General features: G+C 50.1%; 1 protein-coding gene across 2 annotated transcripts in view; it reads right to left on the bottom strand.

Annotated features, from left to right (window-relative positions):
- Positions 1-321: 321 nt before the first annotated feature.
- Positions 322-20,571, bottom strand: part of CLIC6 (chloride intracellular channel 6) — a 39,352-nt gene continuing 19,102 nt past the window's right edge. Inside the window, exons 2-7 of one of the 2 annotated variants that reach the window (XM_039857401.1) lie at positions 7,567-7,676; positions 6,931-7,056; positions 6,278-6,384; positions 5,605-5,786; positions 2,151-2,319; positions 322-1,472 (exon numbers count right to left, since the gene is read on the bottom strand). In XM_039857401.1, coding sequence (XP_039713335.1) covers positions 2,158-2,319; positions 5,605-5,786; positions 6,278-6,384; positions 6,931-7,056; positions 7,567-7,676 — 687 coding nt within the window. In that variant the 3' untranslated portion in view covers positions 322-1,472; positions 2,151-2,157. Of the gene's footprint in view, positions 2,320-5,604; positions 5,787-6,277; positions 6,385-6,930; positions 7,057-7,566; positions 7,677-20,571 lie in introns of both variants that reach the window. The other variant, XM_039857400.1, reaches the window with a different exon arrangement.

The raw sequence follows: 20,571 nt of genomic DNA, 5'->3' as shown, positions 1-20,571 counted from the left end.
TGTAATCATATTGTATGCCAACTATACCTTGATTTTTAAAAAAATTCTTTTAAACCAGAAGAGTCTGCAGGGTCTCTGTTACAGCCACCTGGACAAGAACAGATCACCCTGTCTTTTCAGACTTCTTTAAGGCTCCCTTAAAACGTCTTTGTGGTTCACTGTTCAAATGCAGATTATCTCTAATTCAGATACCACAAATCTCTGGTTCAAAGCTGCTCTGCCATTTTAAAGGAAACCTATTTCCGTTCATTTTATCTCTTTAAATCTAACGGAAGGGTGCAAAGTAAAAAAAAAAAAAAGTAAAGAGATCGGTTCCACGTAAACATTTTTATAATTGTTTAATTTTTAAGGCACACGGAGATCATTTTAACATCTAAAAATACAAAGTTAGCACTAGTTACAAATGGTACATTTACCATTTAAATATATCATGATAAAATTAGTCTTAAAAATCCGACTCCTAAACAGATGTGAAAACTGTGTGAGTGGTGATACACCTTCGATGCTAGGACTTTGTTTCTCTCACTAGACGTTTTCCCCTACATCACAGAACAGTTACATTAATCATTTTACTCTCTTCCAAATGAGTCGCTCATAGAGCAGACGTATACTACTTTTTTAAAGAGCCTTTTAGCATCAACCACAGGCTACAACCAACTTGACAAGAGGGTTTTCTCTAAGACGTGTGTAAATGTCAAAGGAACACAGCTGGGTAGACAGTGCTTAACCCCTGTGAGGTCTTGGTGAGCGTCTAAAAGCCTCCCATTTTGTCTTCCAGGCCTTGAGTTGGAGCCCTGTAAGCCAGCCCACACAGATGCTGGTGACAGGCCGGCTGCAAGGACGGTGGAGGGAAAGCCACAGACCCACCAGAAAATTCTTTTGAGTCAATAGTTTCCACTTCCTCCCCGACTTGACCATTTACCAGAACTGCCCGAGAGGAGTCACCATGAATTTTATCTCTCTGGATTTTCCCTTTCTGACCTTGAAATGACATGATCAAGGGCAGAGAAGCAGCAAGAACCAGGCTAGCCTCACACCACATCGGCGCTGAAGAGATGCAATGTTGGGTCTTAGGCCATTAGGAGGACACGAGGTGTGCCTGGTTCGCCTTTCAACCCAGGGCAGAAGATTCTCCAACTTGCAGCTGATATTAAGAGTCCTCCAGAGGGAAGGGGGTCAGGGGAGGGAGCAAGAGAAGACAGGGGTGAGGAGGCTGGAATGAGCGATGGAGTAGGCGTTCTCTTCTGTTGCCTTCCCGGGCACCACCAAGGTGGTGACAAGGCAGAGTGGGGGCCATCCACAGCTTCCGGTTCCTGCCGGTCCCTGCCAGTCTGTGGACTCTGCAGTTCTCCACGCCTGTGAAACCTGATCGCAAGCATCCCCTCTAGCTCTGCAGTGCCAAGTCTGTTTGTTTGTTCTACGTCCTCTCTGGATGGTCATCAAGGCGTTACCAAGAGGTCCCCTCACCAGCCCTTCAAAATAAAGTAATGCAATACCACATATGAATGGAATTGGATGTGTGTGAATGTGTGTACGAGAGAGGGAGACTGAAGATCTGGAAGATGTTCACCCATAAGTGATCAGTGGTTATCTAAGGATGATGAAATTTCAGGTGATTTTTTTTCCTTCCATCTTAATACCCTCTGACGTTGTTTTGAAAATATTAAAATAGGCATGTGTCATTTTGTAATTACAAAAACAGTATATTTTCATTCTGAAAAATATTAAAATACTATTTCAGATGAGAAAAACAGGCTACGCATGATTATGAAAACTATCAGAGACAGACAAACTTTTTAAAAATTGAAGTTGGAATTGAACCCAAACCTAATTTGCTTTGACTCTTAAACTTCAAAATACATGTCCTAAATACTACAGATTACAATGCCAGCGAACGTCAAAGATATAAATTAATTAACATAAACTGGACAACTGGTTGTATAATAATAGATGCTGATATTGTTCAGATGCCCGAGTGAGTTGACAATTTAGGGGGCCTCGTATCATTGGGTGTTGAGTGGATCAGGCTGTGATATGTCATTATTAAAATGTGAGCGTTATTTTGCAAAGGATGGTTACTGGGGAGAAAGACAAGGAACACATTCTTTTCAGAGCTTAGCTCAAATAACCGAGGAATAAGACAGAAACACCTCGGCGTCACTTCATTCTTTTTGCGACATCTGAATAGGCGTGTTCGATCTCCTGGTCCGCCGGACACGTGTTTGTGAACTCGTCCCTGGCATAGGCGTTGTGCAAGTATCTCCAGATGCCAGTCATGTCAGGAGGAAATTCAAAGTCTCTGTATCGTTTGGCCACGATCTGAAAATGAAGAGGAAATTATCAGCCAAGGGAAACCCCACCAATGTAGGCAATTAGATCAATCTACTCCTTTGAGGTGGGTAGTAAATCCTCTTTCTCAAGTCCCAATGTCATCCTCCAGTCGTTTGGGCCACCTAAGTCGCACTTAGACTTTGCACGGGACATACTGGGCACAGGAGAGGTGATAAAGGCACTGGACTCAAAACAGTGGCTCCACACAAGCCTGCCCACGGGTGTCTCGGGCAGTCCCCGTGAAGGGCTGGCCTGGCTTTGCTCTGTATCCCAGATTTGCCCGCAGTGTGTCCGGTGGCTTTCCCTTCGTGCGTTCTGCTGCTGCGTTACTTGGTGCCTAAAAATTCAAGACGGGTCTTCGGTTTAGATTGTGCTCAGATCGCTGTGAAGCGCCCTCTTTGTCCTACTCGCCGGGCCTCACCTCCTGAAATCCCAAATACCTTGTACGTTTTCCCGCAGACTTCCATCCCGCTGCCAGCGAGAGGATCGTTTCATCGTGGTCAGCCGTGGGCAGAGAGGGCGGAGTCGTGAACGAAGTGGACACGAACCCTGAGTTCGTGCAGGCAGTGGGCCCAAGGACAGGACGACTGGCCGTAGCCAGCACGGGCGACACCACGCCTTGACGTGCTTCCTCTGGCAGGTGCTTTAATTTACCGGAGCATCTCTTCATCAGAGGTGTGTATCTCATCTGTTTTGCGCTCTATTTTCCCTTCTCTTTATCCATTTTTCCTTCCCCTTTTTATCATCTTCCTCCACAGAGAGGTCCCACTTGGATTCTTCCTGGTTATTAATCATCTTTGAATGAGGCAGATCTATCAGACCTACTATTTGCTTAAATATAGTGTGGAGGGCCACGGAAGTAGACGGGGCAGCTGGTAGACCGATTTGGATATTTACCCTCAAACACTGTCTCACCAAACACTGCTCTACACTCTGCCCTAGGGTCTTATTAGGGTTAGGGTTAGGGCTACCATCAGGGTCAGGGTTCAGATTAGGGTGAAGGTCAGAATTCTGGGTAGGGCATCTTCCACTTGGAGGTTCACAAATTAGGCAGGAGGTCACCGTGGCTAAAAACGAAGCTCAGGTAATTTACAGTGCTTCTTGACTGGTTCAAGGCTTGTTTCCCTTCTCTGCTCAGAGACCGAGAAGCAGAATGCCACACCCTTCTCTCCTCCACTCTACCTCCCCTCTCTGTTCCTTTGGATCAGGGGACTGTGGCAGAATGTGAGGATGGCACCACCATGTGGCTCTTCCTTCCACTCTACCTCCCCAGAGATCTCAGCTCGAAAGTGATCTCGGCAGGGATGTCCCCTGCTTCTCATGACCCACTCCACGCCCTAGTCTTCAAATAGAGAAGTTTGGGCTGGCATTTCAGGACTCTAAAAGATTTACTTTTAGAGCCATCTGAACCTTGCTGAAGATATAAAGCAGCATGCCTTGTCTCTGGCACTACACACTGGATAAAGTTTCTTAGTCTTCGAGTTGGTGACTCGCCCTTTTCTGGCTTTATGAAAGATGAAACTAATTCTCTATTTTTTTCATATCGTTTTTGCTGGGTTTCAGGAAGGTGAATAAATTATAAATTCCTTTACTCTGTCATCTCTTACCATGAATTCCTTTAGACCGATTCTCATTTCCTTTCAGAAGTGTTCCATCCTGGAAGATTATTAAGCTGTTTGGTATTTTGAGTGCTAAATGGCTTTGAAGATTTTGCTGTTAGGTCTTACATTGGAGCCATGGACTACTTTACGCTAAATACTTTATCTTTCCCAAAATGTAAAGCACTTTTTTTTTTTTTAAGTAGCAATTGATGTTAGATGGCTGGGCCATTTCGCTCGCTCTTCCCTCACCCTCTTGGGCTTCTGTGATACAACACTGGTCATAGCAATGATTAGAATATTCACTAAAGGGACTAAATCAAGACACAACTCCATAAATGTCTTATTGGAAAATGGCTCCCGAATTTCCGATTCCAACAATGACCAATGTAGAAGGTTTAAGGGATGAATGTACTCGCATTAACTTTCAGTTGTCAGGGCACTGGAAAAATGGTTTATATTGTTGCTATAATATTACAAAGTTATTTATAATGTTCTCTTCAGAACAATTCGCTTGCGGAATCGGCACTATCTTTAAGGCTGGAATTTCAAACTGGTACCCTGAGCACTGTAAAAAGAGAGGAGGAAGGAGGGAATGGGGCAAAGATTGGGAGGGGGATAAGAAATGCAGGCAGAGGAAGGCAGGAGAATGACATGGAGTATCCAGGGGTGGCTATAAGAGCATCGGCGCCCCGGGTCATGAGAATCTAATTTGTAAATTTCTAAATGCCAATTAAATGTGTATTAGAACACGGGGTCCCTGGCTCACATTTCCCTGTGTCTTCTCTCCCATGTCCTTTATCCTTATACCAAGGACCTAGCTCGGGGCCTGGTGGGATGTGAATAATAGAGGTGCCCCAGAACAAGGCGTGGGCTTCTTCCTGTGGCATTGGAAGCTACTGCGGGCCAAGAACATAATGACAAGAATAATTAACACCTGTAAGTTAGAGAGGGAGAGAGCCATAACTAAGCAGTCCACTGGGGGGCCGTCTGCCTTGGAATCTCAGGCTCACCCCAGAAGTCTTGATTTAGTAGGTCAGAGGCTGGATTGAGGGATTTACATGTTAAAAAGCTCCCTGAAACCACTCACGGATCTAGAGAGCCTTTAAACCTTAATTATATATAACCCATGACTTTTATTTCATGTTTAACCATCTGGGAAGACAGGGTGCCAAATCTGCAGAGGCACGGCCAAGGAGCTGTCAGTGCACCCCAGCTGCACAAGGTCAATGGGAAGAACGGAGGGAACACGCCTCCATCGTCCCTGGGGAAGGCTTTGTTTACCCTGACAGTCACCAACAATGGACGGAATTTACATTTTAATACTCGCAGATCCCACTCGTTGCTTGTTAAATGCCAGGTATAATCAATGTGTTCCTTCACGTGGCTTTCACGTAACTTTTCTTTAGGTTGTGGGGGGCAAGACTTGAGAAGAGAAGCAGCGAGCATGGAGGGACAGGAGCCAAGTTCCCAGACGCTTCTTCAGACCACCTGAAGAGCACCTGAGAACATCCGCATATCTGAAACCGGGGGGTTGGCTGCCTCCAACAGAAACAAGCTAGACTGCTGACTGCATTTTAGGTCGTCGCGCTGTCCCACCACGACACAAGTCAGAACAAAATAAAACAAAGCCCCACTCCCGTATTCGGCTCACGTGGCAGGAGGAGCAACGAACCTTAATAATATGGAGCTTGGGTAAGAGGTTACAGTCGGCAAGGGTGAGCTCGTCTCCATCCAGGAACTTCCTTCCAGAAACAGTGACTTCCTCGGTGCTGTAGGCATCGACTTCATCAGGCAGAGGGCTATTTAAGTAATTATCCAGCTTCTTCAGGGCCTTGAGGAGGTTCTTTTCATAAACTAGAACAGAAAGGGCCAAACACGATGACGATAAGCCGTGTGAGTTAGTGTCACCTTTCTCTAGGGACGAAGGAAGGAGTCTGACATGGCCTCACTCCTCCCTGAAAACTAATTCTGCTGTCTACACAACACGGCACCTTCTAGAACTCATTCATCTCTTCAGAGACCTTTATGGGGATCCTACCATGAAGTAGACCCTGGCAGGAGCATCATTCAAACAAATTCCCATGATGCACCTGGGCACTCTTGATGGTTATTATTCCCGCCCCCGAAAAAATGTCATTTTCTGGGCTTTCAACCTCTAGAAGAAGCACTCAATCTGAAACCTCATACAGTCAAAATTGGAGGTACTTTTCCCTTATTTCTAGACACAGATCCTCCAGCTCTCTGTGAAATGAGGCCAAATTCCCAGGATCTCTTAAGGAGCCAGCCCAGAGGCCAAGCAGAGGGCCATGTTGAAAACAGAAACCAAGAAGATGGGACGCACTCACCTTCATTCACGTCCTTCTTGGTATTTTTTATAAATGCCGAGAACTTAGCAAACACATCATTTCCTGCAGAGTTAGACTCAGGGTATTGGGTCCCCAACTTAGGGTACCTTGAAAAATCAAAAATTGGAACATCACAGATAAGCAGCGTTTGAGTTAGGATAAAACAATGGGGGAAAGTGTCCCTCTGAGGGGGGTGGAAATAAACATGAAAACTTCCCCTTGGAGAAAAGCTCTAGGCTGACAGTTTTCACCCTGGGACACAGGGCCGCGGGGCCTCACTGGCCTCAGAGCCCTCCCTACTAAAATGGAGGTGCCGGACTAGCAGGTCCTTCCTCGTCCAGCACTGGGTGAGGCTGCGTGCCAGCACTCACTCCTGCCCTCCCCGCAGAGGGCCCGAGCCGCGGCCAACCGCCCCCCACTTCCTGCCATCAAACCCTCGTCGCCAGGCGGCAGCTGCAGAGCAAAGAGATCCAGGCCACCTTCACGCACGGTTTCTCGTCTCGCCCTGTGTCTTCTGTAGCACACCACAGGGAAAGTTAGGCCACAGAAAACCAAACACACGAAGCCAAGAGCTTTGTCATTATCTGGAGTGTCGGGGGAGTGAGGGGGCGGCAGTGACAACCAGGTTGCAACACTGGTTTTACAAGGCATACCTCGGGGGAGCTAATTTCTCCTCTAAGAACTCCTCGATCTTATTCACATCCGTCTGGACTTCACCATCAAAAGTCATAAAAGGAGGGTTGGTTCCGGGAGCCAGGTTCTGCAGGTCCGCGGGCTTCCTGGGTGGGAGGGAACGCCAGCGTTTGTGGGCAGCCGCCAGCGTTCAGGTTCATTGCCACGGCTGAGCTGCATCCTCCCCAGTGTAAGAGAAACGACCCTTGAGAATTTCAAAGGGGATCGTGCGCTTGTAAAATGTCTCACTGGCACTGAAAGTGTGGCCCCTTCTCTAGCCACAGGACCCTCCCCTTTGGGAAATAAGGCCAAATTCCCAGGATCCGAGGTGAAAAAGTCAGCTCTCCCAGCATTGTCGCCAGCAGTGGTGCCCAGACAGGCCTTAGAGAGGTTCGGGGCTGACCAAGAACTAGGAGAGCAGGTTCCTCTGGCGCCCCCAACTCCCACTCCTTCCTTATGCCATAATTACTGCTTAGCTCACGCTCAGCTTCGGGGCAGGGCACTGAGGAGCTCTGGCATGCCCATGATAACCTCACGGGTCTGAAGAGCGCGTGTGTGCGTGCACACGCGTGTGCGTGACATACAGTTATCTTCCTAACGCAGAAACCACATCTTACCTTTTCAGGTCCACTGTTGTCACGTTGAATATAACGCCCTTTAGCCAGAGAATCATAAAGAGACGCTGAGAAAATGGGCAATTTCCAATACTCTCCCCATCATAACCAGCCTACAAACAGAAAAAGAAATCTTCATTGGAGCCGGTCTCAGGATCACAAGCGCCAGATTGCGCAATGCCTGAGCAGAAAACCATTATAAACTTTTGTTAATGGTCACGATACCGTAAATACCCTTCAGAGGCCATTTCACTCGGCCTCCGCGCCAAGGCGGGGGCGGGGCAGGCGGGGGAGGACACAGTCACGCTGCACCCAACATGTTCTTCCTTCCTTTCCACGGCCTCACCACTTCCTGCCGCGCTGGGCCTCTGCACAGTCCACGGAGGGGGAGAGTGCTCACAGGGAACTCCCTTTGTTGCCAAAGGCAAAGAGGACAGACACGCCCTCTCCCCCTTGCCTGTCCCTGGATCCTCTGCAGAAGCAACACACCTCCCTTTCCAGGATGACAGGTGCTTAGCATCAGACCAGCAGACTCTCCAGCGAGGCAGGACCCCCTAACGGTCTCCTCTGTGCTCGGCCACAGAATGAGAGGGTTGGATGACGTGCGTTCAGCGATGCCGGGACGCTGTAAAACTGTTATGTCCCCTCTCCGATTCAGAGGGCGGCGGAGGGATGGGGAGCGAATGTACTGAGAAGGCAGGTTACTACCCAGTGGGCATCGACGGTGGAAGGATGTGAAATAGTTCCTCTCCGACGACCCAAAGCTGGTCACATCTACACACACCTCCCCAAACACAGGCACAGAACATACAGAGCACAGGTCCCCCGCCAGAGCAGAAAGACAGGTGCGGGCGGAGAGGCGGGAGACGTGGGCTTTGCAACCCCTGGGGAAACGGAGGGCTGGAATCTGGCTAAGGGAGGAAGTTCCGAAATGCCTCTGTCTCGCCCCGTCTTTCTCACTCCACGCACCCCTGACGAGGTCATCGTGCTCGCGAAACGCTGCTAGAAAAGCTCAGAGGTGGCTCGGACACACCCCTTGCATCCCGAGATTTCAAGCACCACGCTCAGCGGATTCAAGGACGCGAACACGCCGCGCTGAATCCATGACGTCCGTTCCCACCACGTGTGGTTAAAACAAAGTCGGGAGAAGAGCAGCATGCCTAGAACCTGAACAGGAGGGGGACGCGAGGCGGAGAGGGAGCTGCTGTTCAGGAAACCGAGAAAAGACACCTCGAGAAGATCGGACGACGCAAGACATCCTTCAGGGAGGTGGTTCTCCGGAGTTAAGTCACCCGAAGGTTGCCGACCACAAGGTGCCTCGACAAATTAAGAGGATAAGAGACCCAGGGCCCAGTTTTTAAAAGCCTCTTCACTAAAGGCACAATCCAAATGGCTGGTAACACATGAAAAGTTTCTTAACATCATCGGCCAGCAGGGCAATGAAAACTAAAACCACAGAGACACCACTACACACCTCCCAGAGAGGCTACGGGAAAAGGTCTGACGACGCCACGTGTGCACGAGCGTGCACGTGCATGTGTGCACCAGCGTGCAGAGCTACTGAGCTCCCACCCATCGCTGGCGAGAGTGTGAACTGGCACAGCGACTCGGGGAAACCGTTTGGCAGTTATCCGCCGAAAGCTCAACACGCAACTACTCGATGGCACAGCAGTTCCCTTCCCAGCAGCAATGAGCATGGATAGGGATGTTCTTAGCAGCTTTAGTGAAACATCAAAACCCGGCAACGGCCCAGTTGCCATGGAGGATAGAATGAGGACATGAGTTGTAGTGTATCCACACGGTAGGACACCACGTGGAAGAGAATTAGCTGTTATGCAAAGGACGACGAAGATCAATCCCTCACACACAACGTCGAGTCAAAGAAACCAGACGCAAAAGAGTCCCGTACAATCTAACGTAGGTGAGGTTCCAACACAGGCAAATGTCTCTGTGTGATGGGAGGGGAGTCAGAAGAGCAGGTGCCCCGGAAGCAGAGTTTTGTCTGGGAAAGATGGGAGGGGGCCTTCCAGGTGGCAGACGCGTCCTACGTCTTGATTTTGGTGGTGGCTATACAAGTACATTCGACTGGTAAAGCCTTATGGTTGGGGTACTTTAGAGCATGTGTAACTTCAATCCAAAAGAAAAGAAGGTAAAAATGTTCCTTCGAAAACAAATACAGAGAGTCAGATCCAGTAGGTCTGGCCCGGGGCCCAGGAATCTGAATTCTTACCAAGCTTCCCTCGAGGCGATATGATGCTGGTGGTCAGGGACCCATGAAGATAATGGGTGGACTTAACACACAAAAAGAGGCGCCAATACACCCGGATAACTGAATTCAGAGTCCTCTAAGCTCTGGGCGCCTGCTTCATACACTCCAACCCCTCCAGCTCTCCCTTCCTCTCTCCTGCATTTATCAGCTGTCCACTTAGTGAAGGGGAGGAGCCGAGAGCTCCCCAGCTGGAGTCTGTGAGGCTGCTGGGCACATGCGGGGTGGGGAGGTGGACAGTTACGACCCAAGCATCCATGAGGTCATTACGGCTCCCCTGAAATGGTGACCCCTCAGCCGCCTGAGCCCCGTCCCCTCAGCTGAAGGCTGCCCAGCTCCTGCTCGCTCTGCTCCAGAGCAAGAAGCAGCACAGAGCGGAGTCCGTAAAACTCCCAGCGGCTCGCTCCTCGGGATGCCTCTTAAACCGTGCCGCCTTACCTACTGCAGGTTGGGGCAGAGTCGAGCCAAGAGAGGGGGCAGGGGGGACGAACGCGCAGGGACACGAAGCCACATACTTCGGCCAGTGCTGACTTGCTCCACGGCTTTCCAACCTCTCAGTTTTACAGCATTTACGCCGAGCATAGCAAAGTCCGAGAGGAGCTCTGCAGAGTGCGGTTTCTCCCGCTCCCTGGCGCCTGTGACCTTGTCGTAACACAGCCTGAATGTGGCCAGCCCCCGCTGAGCCCGCGTGTGCTCGGCCATCACCCCTGGGTGTCTCGACGCAGCGGGCCCGACGACGGGCTCCGTGTCCGGGACAGGACGGGTCGGGCCTCCCTGCAGCAAACCGTCTTCTGTTGTGGCGTCTGGAGAATGACCACACTGCGCGGGCCTCTCTCCACCCTGCTCCGGATCTTTAAGTCTCCGACTCACGCCAGTCTTCTGCTCGCCATTTCTTGAGTTCTGGCAGCTACTTCTTTGGGACAGTAAACGGGGAAGGTGCAATGCATTTTTTAAAAAAATAGAAACTGCCTTTGTCATCAGACTCTGTAAAAACTTCAGACTCCTTACCAGGTTCCTTCCTAGAGCTGCAGCTGGGACCGAACACGGGGCCAGAGGGTGGGACGATGGGCCGCACGGCCATGCACTCCAGCTTAGAAGACGGTGACGGAAGCCGTGACTGTCTATGTGTCCCCCATCCCCGCTCCCCGTGTCCTTAAAAAGAAATGGTTCCAACCCGGCACAAAGGGCGGACTGAAGGCTGTTAGGCGTTTTAGAAGATGAGCGGCCACAACTGCCAGTAAAACGGGGTTTATATCTCCCGAGTTGCCTCGTCTTAAATTGCTCTAAAAAAAAAAACGTTTCGTCTCATCTGTTGCAAATGAGGGCGCTACGGGAACGTGGTGGGAGTGACCAGGACGCCCTGCTGCCTAATTTTGTTACTTTATTATTAGCTTCGGTTCTAGGATGTGCCAGCAGAAGGCAAGGCGGACATACGCCGTCCCCAAAGCCCGTGACTGAGCAACACGGGGGGAGCGTCGACATCCTGGTCAGACTCATTCAGCAGACAAGACAAGACAACGGGATCAAGACGTTTGTATTAGGAGTGAATAACCGACGCCGTCGCCATAATCGGAACATTTTATCGCATAGAGTTTTATTTTCCATCGCTAATAATGCTCTCAGGCTAATTACACTCTGGGCTCACATTTCTCAGCAGAGTTCTCAGCCTACGGGGGAAATTTTGTATGTATAAATTTCTGATAAAATCAAATTAAGCAGTTTGAGAGCTCAGAGTGTCTTTTGTCTCCAGACGACCCAGGCACTTGGGATAACCCAGAATTGCCTGTCTGCCTTTCAAATTCCAACTTTTTTGAGCACCCACGATGGCACTTCTCCAAAGAAAAGCATAAACGCTTCTGACGTGTTCCCAGAAATTCTGCTTGCGACTGAGACCAGCTGTGGCATTGGAGACCCAAGGCTGGAGGTGATTCTGCTGGGTGCTGGCCCGCGCCCACCTCCCTGTCACAGGGGCCCGAGGTGTAAGGTTCCAAAGGTCACTACAAAGGTCAGCAGTTCCTCTTCACCACGGGCCCTCTTCAAATTAGAGCCTCTCCCACCTACTCTTTGTACAGTTAACTCTATTCAGAATCTGTGGGGAATTTTTTTTTTGTAATTTTCCTTTCAATGTTTTTTGCTTTAGGCCAATGACCTCTCCAATGCTGGGCTGGAGTTCCACGCCAGGGGTACCACCCACTCCCCCACCTTCCACTAAATGACTCCCGCCCAGCCGCCACTTGTGAAGGGTCAAACAGACCCCAGGCATCCCGGTCTAGACTTGACAACTGGGTGATGACCTTTCGATTTAGTCTTGGTGGCTCCTTGGCACCCCACCCGCTCCTTCCTGCCAGAGCAGGCCGTGCACACACCATCTCGATTCCCCACCTTCCTGGCACTGCCTTCTTTCTAGAACATTCTACGTGAGCCTAAATGGTAAACACATTCTGCAAAGTGAGCCCTTTTCCTTACTCTACCCAAATGTGAAAAATAAACTTGGGCGATAGAGAGAAAATAAAGAAGATGCAATAAATTGGGAATATTCTAATTATCCCTTTTCTGATCCCTGGCTTTCAGCCAGAGAGGTGGGAAGAGCATCCTGTGAGCAGGGAAGTCTTCCAAGGCCGTCAGAAAACCAGGACGCATCTGGGGACACACAGATGTTTGTTGGCTCCAACACAGGGCTACGGAGAAAATCAGTAAGGAAAGATGGCCCGCTCCGTTTCCAACATTCCACAGGGACTAAGGCTGAATGAAAACAGTAGCTGACCAGAAGAGTCAAGGGTCAGAGACGGGTTTTGATGTGGGAGGCCTTGGGCCGCCACCAGAATCAGTTCTCCTCTGAGAAGAACAATGTGGTCCAGAGGACCGGCCAGGACTCTCCTCCTTTGGCCACTGGCCCAGTGGAAGGCTGGACACCGCACGGCCAGAGAGAGAGCTCAAGCCAGCCGGGCGGAAGATGACGCCCTCTCCCCGAGTCCACCTACGGGTCCCCCTGAATTCTTCCCGGGCCTTCGCTGAAAGCACAGCGGCCTCCCACCCTTGGGAACCGGCAGTGGACACGCACTGCGTGGCCAGGCACAATGGTCCGGGCCTTCCAGCCGCACGGTCGGCCTCCCTGGTTCTGATGTCTTCCCTGGACCCGTTCACGGAGGCCAAGGCCCCTCCTCGCAGCACACGTAACGTCATCGCACACACAATCGGCCCCAGAGTGTGATGAACACCTCTCGTGGCGGGCGAGGGCCTGAGAGTCATCAGGACCAAACGGGGCGTGTGGAGCAGCTGCCGCTCGTGAGAGAACAGTGTGGCGGCCGTGCCGACGCTCCGCGAGGCACCTCGCCGCACCAGCGTCTCTGCAGCAGGCTGGGCTGGAGAAACTGTCCCATCCCAGAGAGCAGGCCTCGTGGGCCGAGTGGGGACACTCTTGCTGGTCTTTTCTTGGCCCCACGAGGAAGCGGTCGGGAGAGCCGGGATCTCTCTGACCCCTCGGACGTCAGTATCTGGAGGAGTCAGGGCCCATTTCACTCCCCCGAGTGGCTCCCGCAGGCCCTGGCAGAGGCCCTGGCACGCGCTGAATGATCCAAAGACGACCAGGGGCTTGAATCCGGGGTCTCCCGTGTATCTGGAGCCTGGTCCCTTTCAGAAGGGGCCTCGCGGCCCTGCCCTGCGCGTCCCTTTTTGAGCCACTCACGTGAGCTTTTCCCTTTCAGAAGCTCAGAGTCTCACTACTGAGAGATCACCTGGCCATGGAGAGTGACAGCAGGAGGAGGAGACAGGGGGCGGGGAGCACACAAAGGGCCTGAGTCACCGGCAGCAGAGTCTTCCCCAAGCCTCCGGGTCTAACGGTTTGACTTAAAACGCAGTCTTTAAATAGATCTGTGACTTCCTGCTTTTGAATAATTCTGTGAGTTTAAAAAAAAAAAAATGTGTAATTCTTTCCATTTGCCTGATAAGTTGAAGTTTCCACTTTTAAACAGCATCAGGTGTCTCCGAGGCAACGTGGCCGAGGGGCGTGGGCGCAGGCCTGCAGCCACACCGAGCAAGTGGGCGCGTGCGACTTCCATCCCGCTACTCTTGAACTGTGTGGCCTCGAGCAAGCCTTTGGTTCGCCCTCAGCCTCCGTCTCTCCATGTAAAAAATAGGGGTAGAGATTCCAATGCCTTGCAGGGCTTTGTGTGATACGCCTGAGTCTCCTGGGCACCCCATAAAGGCAGCTATTATTGTCATTATCACCGTCAACATCATTATCGTGACTCCTCCGAACCTGCGCGCGCCAGAACAGGCAATTATGGAATTTACGGTACTTTTTAATAAGGCTCAATTAGTCTGATTTTCATGCCAAACCATGTAGTCCTTAAAGAACCATCGATTCTTTTTTTTCCCCTCCCAAAAAAGTCATGCCTCTGATATCTAGTCCGAGTGAAAATTAACAACTGAAGTCATTTTCTTCATTGCAAAAGCAAACATATCTTCGGTCAGGAAGCAAAAAAAGCAGGGCCCTGGCCTGGCGTTGGTGTCTGGGAGTTGCACCAGCTCCAGAGGAAAGGCCCCAATGACAGGACATCTGGAGAGCTGTGTGCCCCTGACCGATGGCAGGGCTGACGAGCCCAAGGGAACTGCTCTGTTTTCAAGAAACGACACCAGAGGCCTCTGCTTACAAAAGTTAAAAGGCTGATCCTTCTGACTTTTGCAGTTGGCGCTGAGGGAATCTGAGCCGTCACCAGCTGTCTACTGTCCACTGTCCCCTCGAGGGGAAAAGAATTCCATGCAATGAGAAAAGAAGACAACACTCCCCCATCGGGATGTGAAATCCGACACGCTGGAGTTACAGGCCCACGTGAAGAAAGGTCACCGTGGGGGAGAAACAACTTAGCTCACCCCTCGTTGCCCAGCGAGAACGATTCTGAAGGAACTGGCCTCCAAAATCAGTGATTCCGAAGGCGATTTTCAGGACTGATAATAGGGTGCACTCATCGCTCTGATTTCAAGGATGAAATCTTATAGCAGTCTGAGAAGATTGAATCTTGTCCAAACATTATAGACATGACTGCGTTCAATCTTCTCGGACTTCTGTAAGACGTCCTATTACTGGTCCCATTTTACAGATGAGGACTCTGAAGCTCGGAGAGACGACGTAATCTGCCCCAAAACACAAACAGGACTAGCTGAAGAACGCTCTGTCTTGGTCTCCCAACCCAGATGCAGTGAAAGGTCCCGGCTTCTTTCTAGGTCCCCAAGATGAGAACCGGACTCCCTCCCACCCTCCCCCAAACGTCCGTCTGTCCCTGGGCCCCGTTTCCACCTTTGACGTCGCCCATGCCCAGTCTTCGTCCTGGATGTCTGGCCCCTCTTATCTTTCCCGTACCCTGCACAAGGTGAACCCTGATAAAGCATCGTTTTCCTTAGATCACCCTGCTGGACTTTTTTCAAGTATAAATTTGAATTTACCTGGCTCTCAAGCCCTGTGGCTAGGGCACAGTACCTAAGCTGCCACTGCAGCCCTCCCTGGCTTTACATGACAGGATAACCGCCCCTCAGGGTTGGCTGAGAACTAATTAGACATTATGCGAAAAACACACAGAATGATGCCTGACACTCGGGAACACTCCATCGACCTCCCTCCCCCTTCCTGGGGGCTCCCTCCCCCTTCTCTCCCTCTCTTACTCCCCGTCCCTCGTCTGTCCATCGGTCCTTAGTCTGTCTTTCCTTCTTTCCTTCCTTCTCTCCTTTCTTCCTTTCCTTTCTACTTTCCAATATACGCCAGTCAAGCCAATTACCCTCTTCGAATGCCGTCCCCTCTCAGACCAACCGCTGTGTCCTTAATTATCCCAGGTCACCTCCTGTCCACCTCCCCGCCACACAGCTCCTCCTTCCGGCCTGGCAGGGGAGGTCTCCCACTCTGGGTCCCTTTCCCTGACTCTCTCTCTGGTCAGCTTTGCTTTCTCCCTTTTTGAAGTCCACTTAAAATATAGTCAGCTCTGCCTGGTTTAGCAGCAAATTGTTTACTAATTATTTCCTGTTGGTTACATTCCTTCGGGGCGGATCTCTGTACAGAACGGGTGATTAACTGTTCCCTCGAGTGCCTGGGACAAGCTCATGTTCTTCCCACTCCCCTGACAGAGCCCACAGCACAGAGCCAGGCCCGTGGAAGTCACATCGTAAAACCACACGTCGTGGAGGAAATGGTGTTTCTTTAAAAACAATGAAACCTGAGGGCCCAGCAGGGCTGCCAGCCTGATCTGGCCCCAAATGTCTCCCCAGCCTGCCTGTCTTGGGGCTCCTTTCCTATGCACCCAAAATGACAAGCTCTGGGTGGACCCCCCCATCCTGGTGGGCCGGGACTGTCCTGATTTTAAAACTGGGATTCTGCAAGCCCCCTGTAAGTCCCAGGTGAGCTGGGACCATTGGTCACCCCACCACCTGCTCAGATGACAGCTTCATTTTTAGAGGAGCCCCGGAAGCAGGGCTGTGCTTCTCCCCCAGTGGCAGGTCGGCACGGATCAGTCCATCGGTCAATCAGAGGAGGTGGCCGATACCCACGACGGCTGAGGAGACAGAATTTGCGAGCTCCCTAGGAAAGGAGACAGATAGACGGGCTGAGCCTGCGAGTCGGGGGAGGAGGTGGAGATGCAAGACAAGCCTGGCAGACGCCCTAAGTTACGTGGGGCCGGCTACCGGGCTGTCCCTTCCGCTGTCAGACCATCTTCAGGAAAGAGAAGCATTTAAACTCAGGGAGCAGTTGAGGGGGCACACTGCAGCCCAGAATGGCCCATCTCTGGGTGTGACAGACACTCCAGACCAAAAGGGCACTGCACGCAGGGGCCAGAAAGCAGGACCACCTCATTTTTAAGTCCCTAAATCACTCTCAACAAAGGCCACAATTTCTCTTCGATCCTCCATATTTCCCCTTGGATTAAAAAAGAAGAGCAAGAACCTCTGTCCCAATTCAAATAGGAAAACTACCCGGGTGTCCCCGAGGTCAGCAGCAGCTGGGGGAGACACCCTGGTGCACTTAAGTGTCTGTCTCCTGGGAATGTAGGATCGAGAGATCAATATCGATTCGTGTTACCTTGGAATTTAGCTCCCATCCCTCATTCAAAAAAGAAGATACATCTTCTCAGAGATCACAGAGTCCAGTCACTGACAAATGTCAACAAAACAGCTGTTGTGAAATAAAGATGATGATGATGACGATGATGGTGATGATGATGATGATAATGATGGTGATGGTGGTGATGGTGATGGTGATGGTGATGGTGATGGTGATGGTGATGATGATGGTGATGCAGGATGGTGATGATGATGGTGGATGGTGATGATGTAGATGATGATGATGGTGATGGTGATGGTGATGGTGATGATGGTGATGATGATGATGATGGTGATGAAAGATGATGGTGATGGTGATGACATGGTGATGAGAGATGGTGGTGATGATGAGGATGATGATGGTGATGATGATAGTGATGATGATGATGATGATGGTGATGGTGATGATGGTGATGATGATGGTGATGATGATGGTGATGATGATGATAGTGATGATGATGAAGATGATGGTGACAGTGATGCAGATGATGATGCAGGATGATGGTGATGGTGATGATGATGATGATGGTGATGATGATGGTGATAATGATGACAGGATAAGATGATGGTGGTGATGATGATGGTGATGATGATGGTGATGATGGTGATGATGATGGTGATAATGATGATGGTGATGATGGTGATGACAGATGGTGATGATGGTGGTGATGTTGAGTGATGATGATGGTGATGATGGTGATGATGATGATGATATGATGGTGATGATGATGATGATGATGATGGTGGTGGTGGTGATGATGGTGATGAGTGGTGATAGCAACTACCACTTTCACAGCATTTACCCTCCACTACTCACCGTTTTAAAACACTTTGCTTACATTAACTCAATTAATCCTGACAACGACTCTATTTGATGCAGGACCTGTTACTATCTCCATTTACAGGCAAGAAAATGAAGACAAAGAGAGGTAGATGAACCTGCCCCAGGTCACCCAACAGGATTCGAACCCAGGAGTCAGCTGGAGTCCATCCTCTTCACCCCACTGCTGAAATGGACTATGTCCAAACGGAGGCACTCCACCTGTTGGTGTCACCCTGCCTCTTTCCAGTAAGGACTGGGGGTGGCTTGCAGGATTCCATAGTAACGAGAAAACACATTGGAAGTAGATGAAAGCGCAAAGGGCAGTGGTTGGGGCAGAAAAAGGAGCTGAGCTGAGGCTATGAAAAATGCATGCCCCGTGCGCTAGGGGAAGGGTCGGAGCAGTGGGAAGAAGACACGTGACAGTCCTGGGGACAGCTTTTGTGACCGAGCAGGCTGGGGGGCTCTGGCCCTGTGCTACACAGTCTGTTTCCTCTCTAGGAAACTTGTGCTAGAACTCGAGGTGAGACGAGTTTGACATTGCATCCCCCATCGCCACACTTGGAGCGTGAACGGTCCTTCTGCCTGATGGACAACAGGGTGCCGCCACACCCATGTCCGGCCTCTGCCACACCTACGTCCGGCCCCCGCCACACCCATGTCCGGCCTTCGCCTCAGGGACCGGGGCATCCTGCAGGGCCGAGCCCCTTGGCAGGAGGTGCTGCCCCTTCCTCCAGCAGAGCAGGCAGGGCCAAGGCGTTCCTTAAAAGATCCTGCCAAATCCACGCCAACCTGAGCCATCACGGCCCAGGAAGCATCTTCTGGGTCATGTGGACAAAAAAGTTTCTTTTTAAGACAGGTAAAACCAAATGCCTGATCTTGGCCTGGCATAGCTTTCAGTGAAAGCACCTGGAGAGCACCGAGCACGAGGCAAGGCCACTTCCTGCGGCAGAAAAAAGGACTTTTCAGACTGGCTCTTCTCATTTCAGGGTCTGAGAAGGCATCGGGTAAGGCCCAGCGGGGCCATCTCCGAAGCAGCTGGGAAAATACCATCTGCTGACTTTCCAGCTAGGTCCACCCTTGACCCCAACTCATTCTGGCCATGGCTTAGAGTGTCAATGACAGAATATAAAAAGCTCTAAGATGATTTACTGGTATGGTAGGCAGAATAATGGCCCCTCAAGGATGTCCACACCCAAATACGCAGAACCTGTAAATATGTTTCCATACACGGCCAAACATAAAACAAACAACAAAAAAAAACAGGACTTTGCAAACATGGTCAAGATTATGAATTCGAAACGGAGAGATGATTCTGGATTATCAGGTGAGCCAAATCTGATAACATACGTCCTGAGAAGTGAGAACTTCCCAGCTGTGGTCAGAGAAGCCTTCGCTAGGGAGCAATGGCCAGAGAGATGAACACTGTTGGCTTTGAAGAGGAAGGAAGCCACCACGAGCCAAAGAATGCCGGTGGCCTCTAGAGGCTGGAAAGGCAAAAGCACGGATTCTCCAGAAAGAGATGGAGGCCTGCTGATGCCTTAGTGAAACCCGTGCCAAGCTTCTGACCAGCAGAAATATAAGAGAATAAATTTACAGCAGAGCTGTTTTAAGCCACCAAGTTTGTGGTAATTCTCTAATTCTTTTGCTGTTAGCTCCCCCTAGTGGTCTTGACATGCACGCTCAAATTTATCGCCTTCACTTTTACCTCGTCCATTCCTGATTAGGTTCGGTGAAAAAATGTCACAAGTTAGTTTTAAGCCCCTGTCAGAGGCTAAACCTCCCCACTTTGTCCAGGACTCTGGTTTCCTTCAACCTAGGATTTTCAGTTTTAAACCTAGGAAAGTCCTGGAAAGACTAGCGCACATTGGTCTTCATACCTGTGACTTCCCTCTTAGACCCCACGGGAAAACCACCCAAAGAGAGCGATGTCTTTTCACCCTGGACACTGCCATAACGGAGCCTCAAATACAACTGGCACTTGGGCAGTGTGCCTTTAAAAGTGCGTCTTGATTTGAGATCAGCAGCGGAAGTGCCTACTTTGCTCATGGCAGAAAAATAACCATTGAAGATTTGTAAATTATTTCTCCACTCTCTTTGAAGAGCAATGAAGAGGGGGGAAGCATGGGTGCCGGGCGGGGTGGGGGGTGGAGAGAGATAGAGCATACCATGAAGAGGAAATCCTAATTATCTCTAAAAGTGTTCACATTCCATTTTCTCAATTTGTTCAAGATTCTCTAGCTCTTTCGCAAACTTCTTTGGAAACATGTACCTTCCTGAAAAATAAAAATGGTACCTGCTTTCTCTCTATTACTCTTTGAAATGTTTATAAGTTTTAAGGAGGCTAAAGGCCTGAGAAAACCTAGTACCTCGCAGACGAACAGGTTGGTTTCAATGACCAACCTATGAAAGTTCTATGGGCTGGAGTTGGTATTTCTGTACTTTTTGTTCAGATTGAAACTAGTCAGTTCATCAGAAATATGTTAAAGGTTACTGAGGGAATTCTTACGAGATCAGGTTTAGGATCGGTATGGATTTTAGAATGCTTTCCTTTTAATGCTGAAAGATAGCACAAATCAGAGGCTTCGTGGTTAACTTTTCAGGTAGAAGGCTGGGATGACCTTTGTAGTATGAGATGTGAGGTCTGGAAGAATCTACCTGACTGAAAATGCCCGCCCCAGTCTTCCGAGAAAGCCTGAATCTCAGAGAATTACCTAGAAAAAAAGCCATAGTCTGTGAAGGTAAGTGGTGGTGGTGACCCTTGCTTTCCTCAAGGCCAACCCAGGACAGGGTACCAGTCCTTGCGACCACTTACCTTCCCACAAGCTGACGCTGTCCA

Source organism: Pteropus medius, unplaced genomic scaffold (assembly GCF_902729225.1).
Source record: "Pteropus medius unplaced genomic scaffold, Ma_sr-lr_union100, whole genome shotgun sequence".
Lineage (NCBI taxonomy): Eukaryota > Metazoa > Chordata > Mammalia > Chiroptera > Pteropodidae > Pteropus > Pteropus medius.
This window is presented reverse-complemented; position numbering and strand designations above follow the sequence as displayed.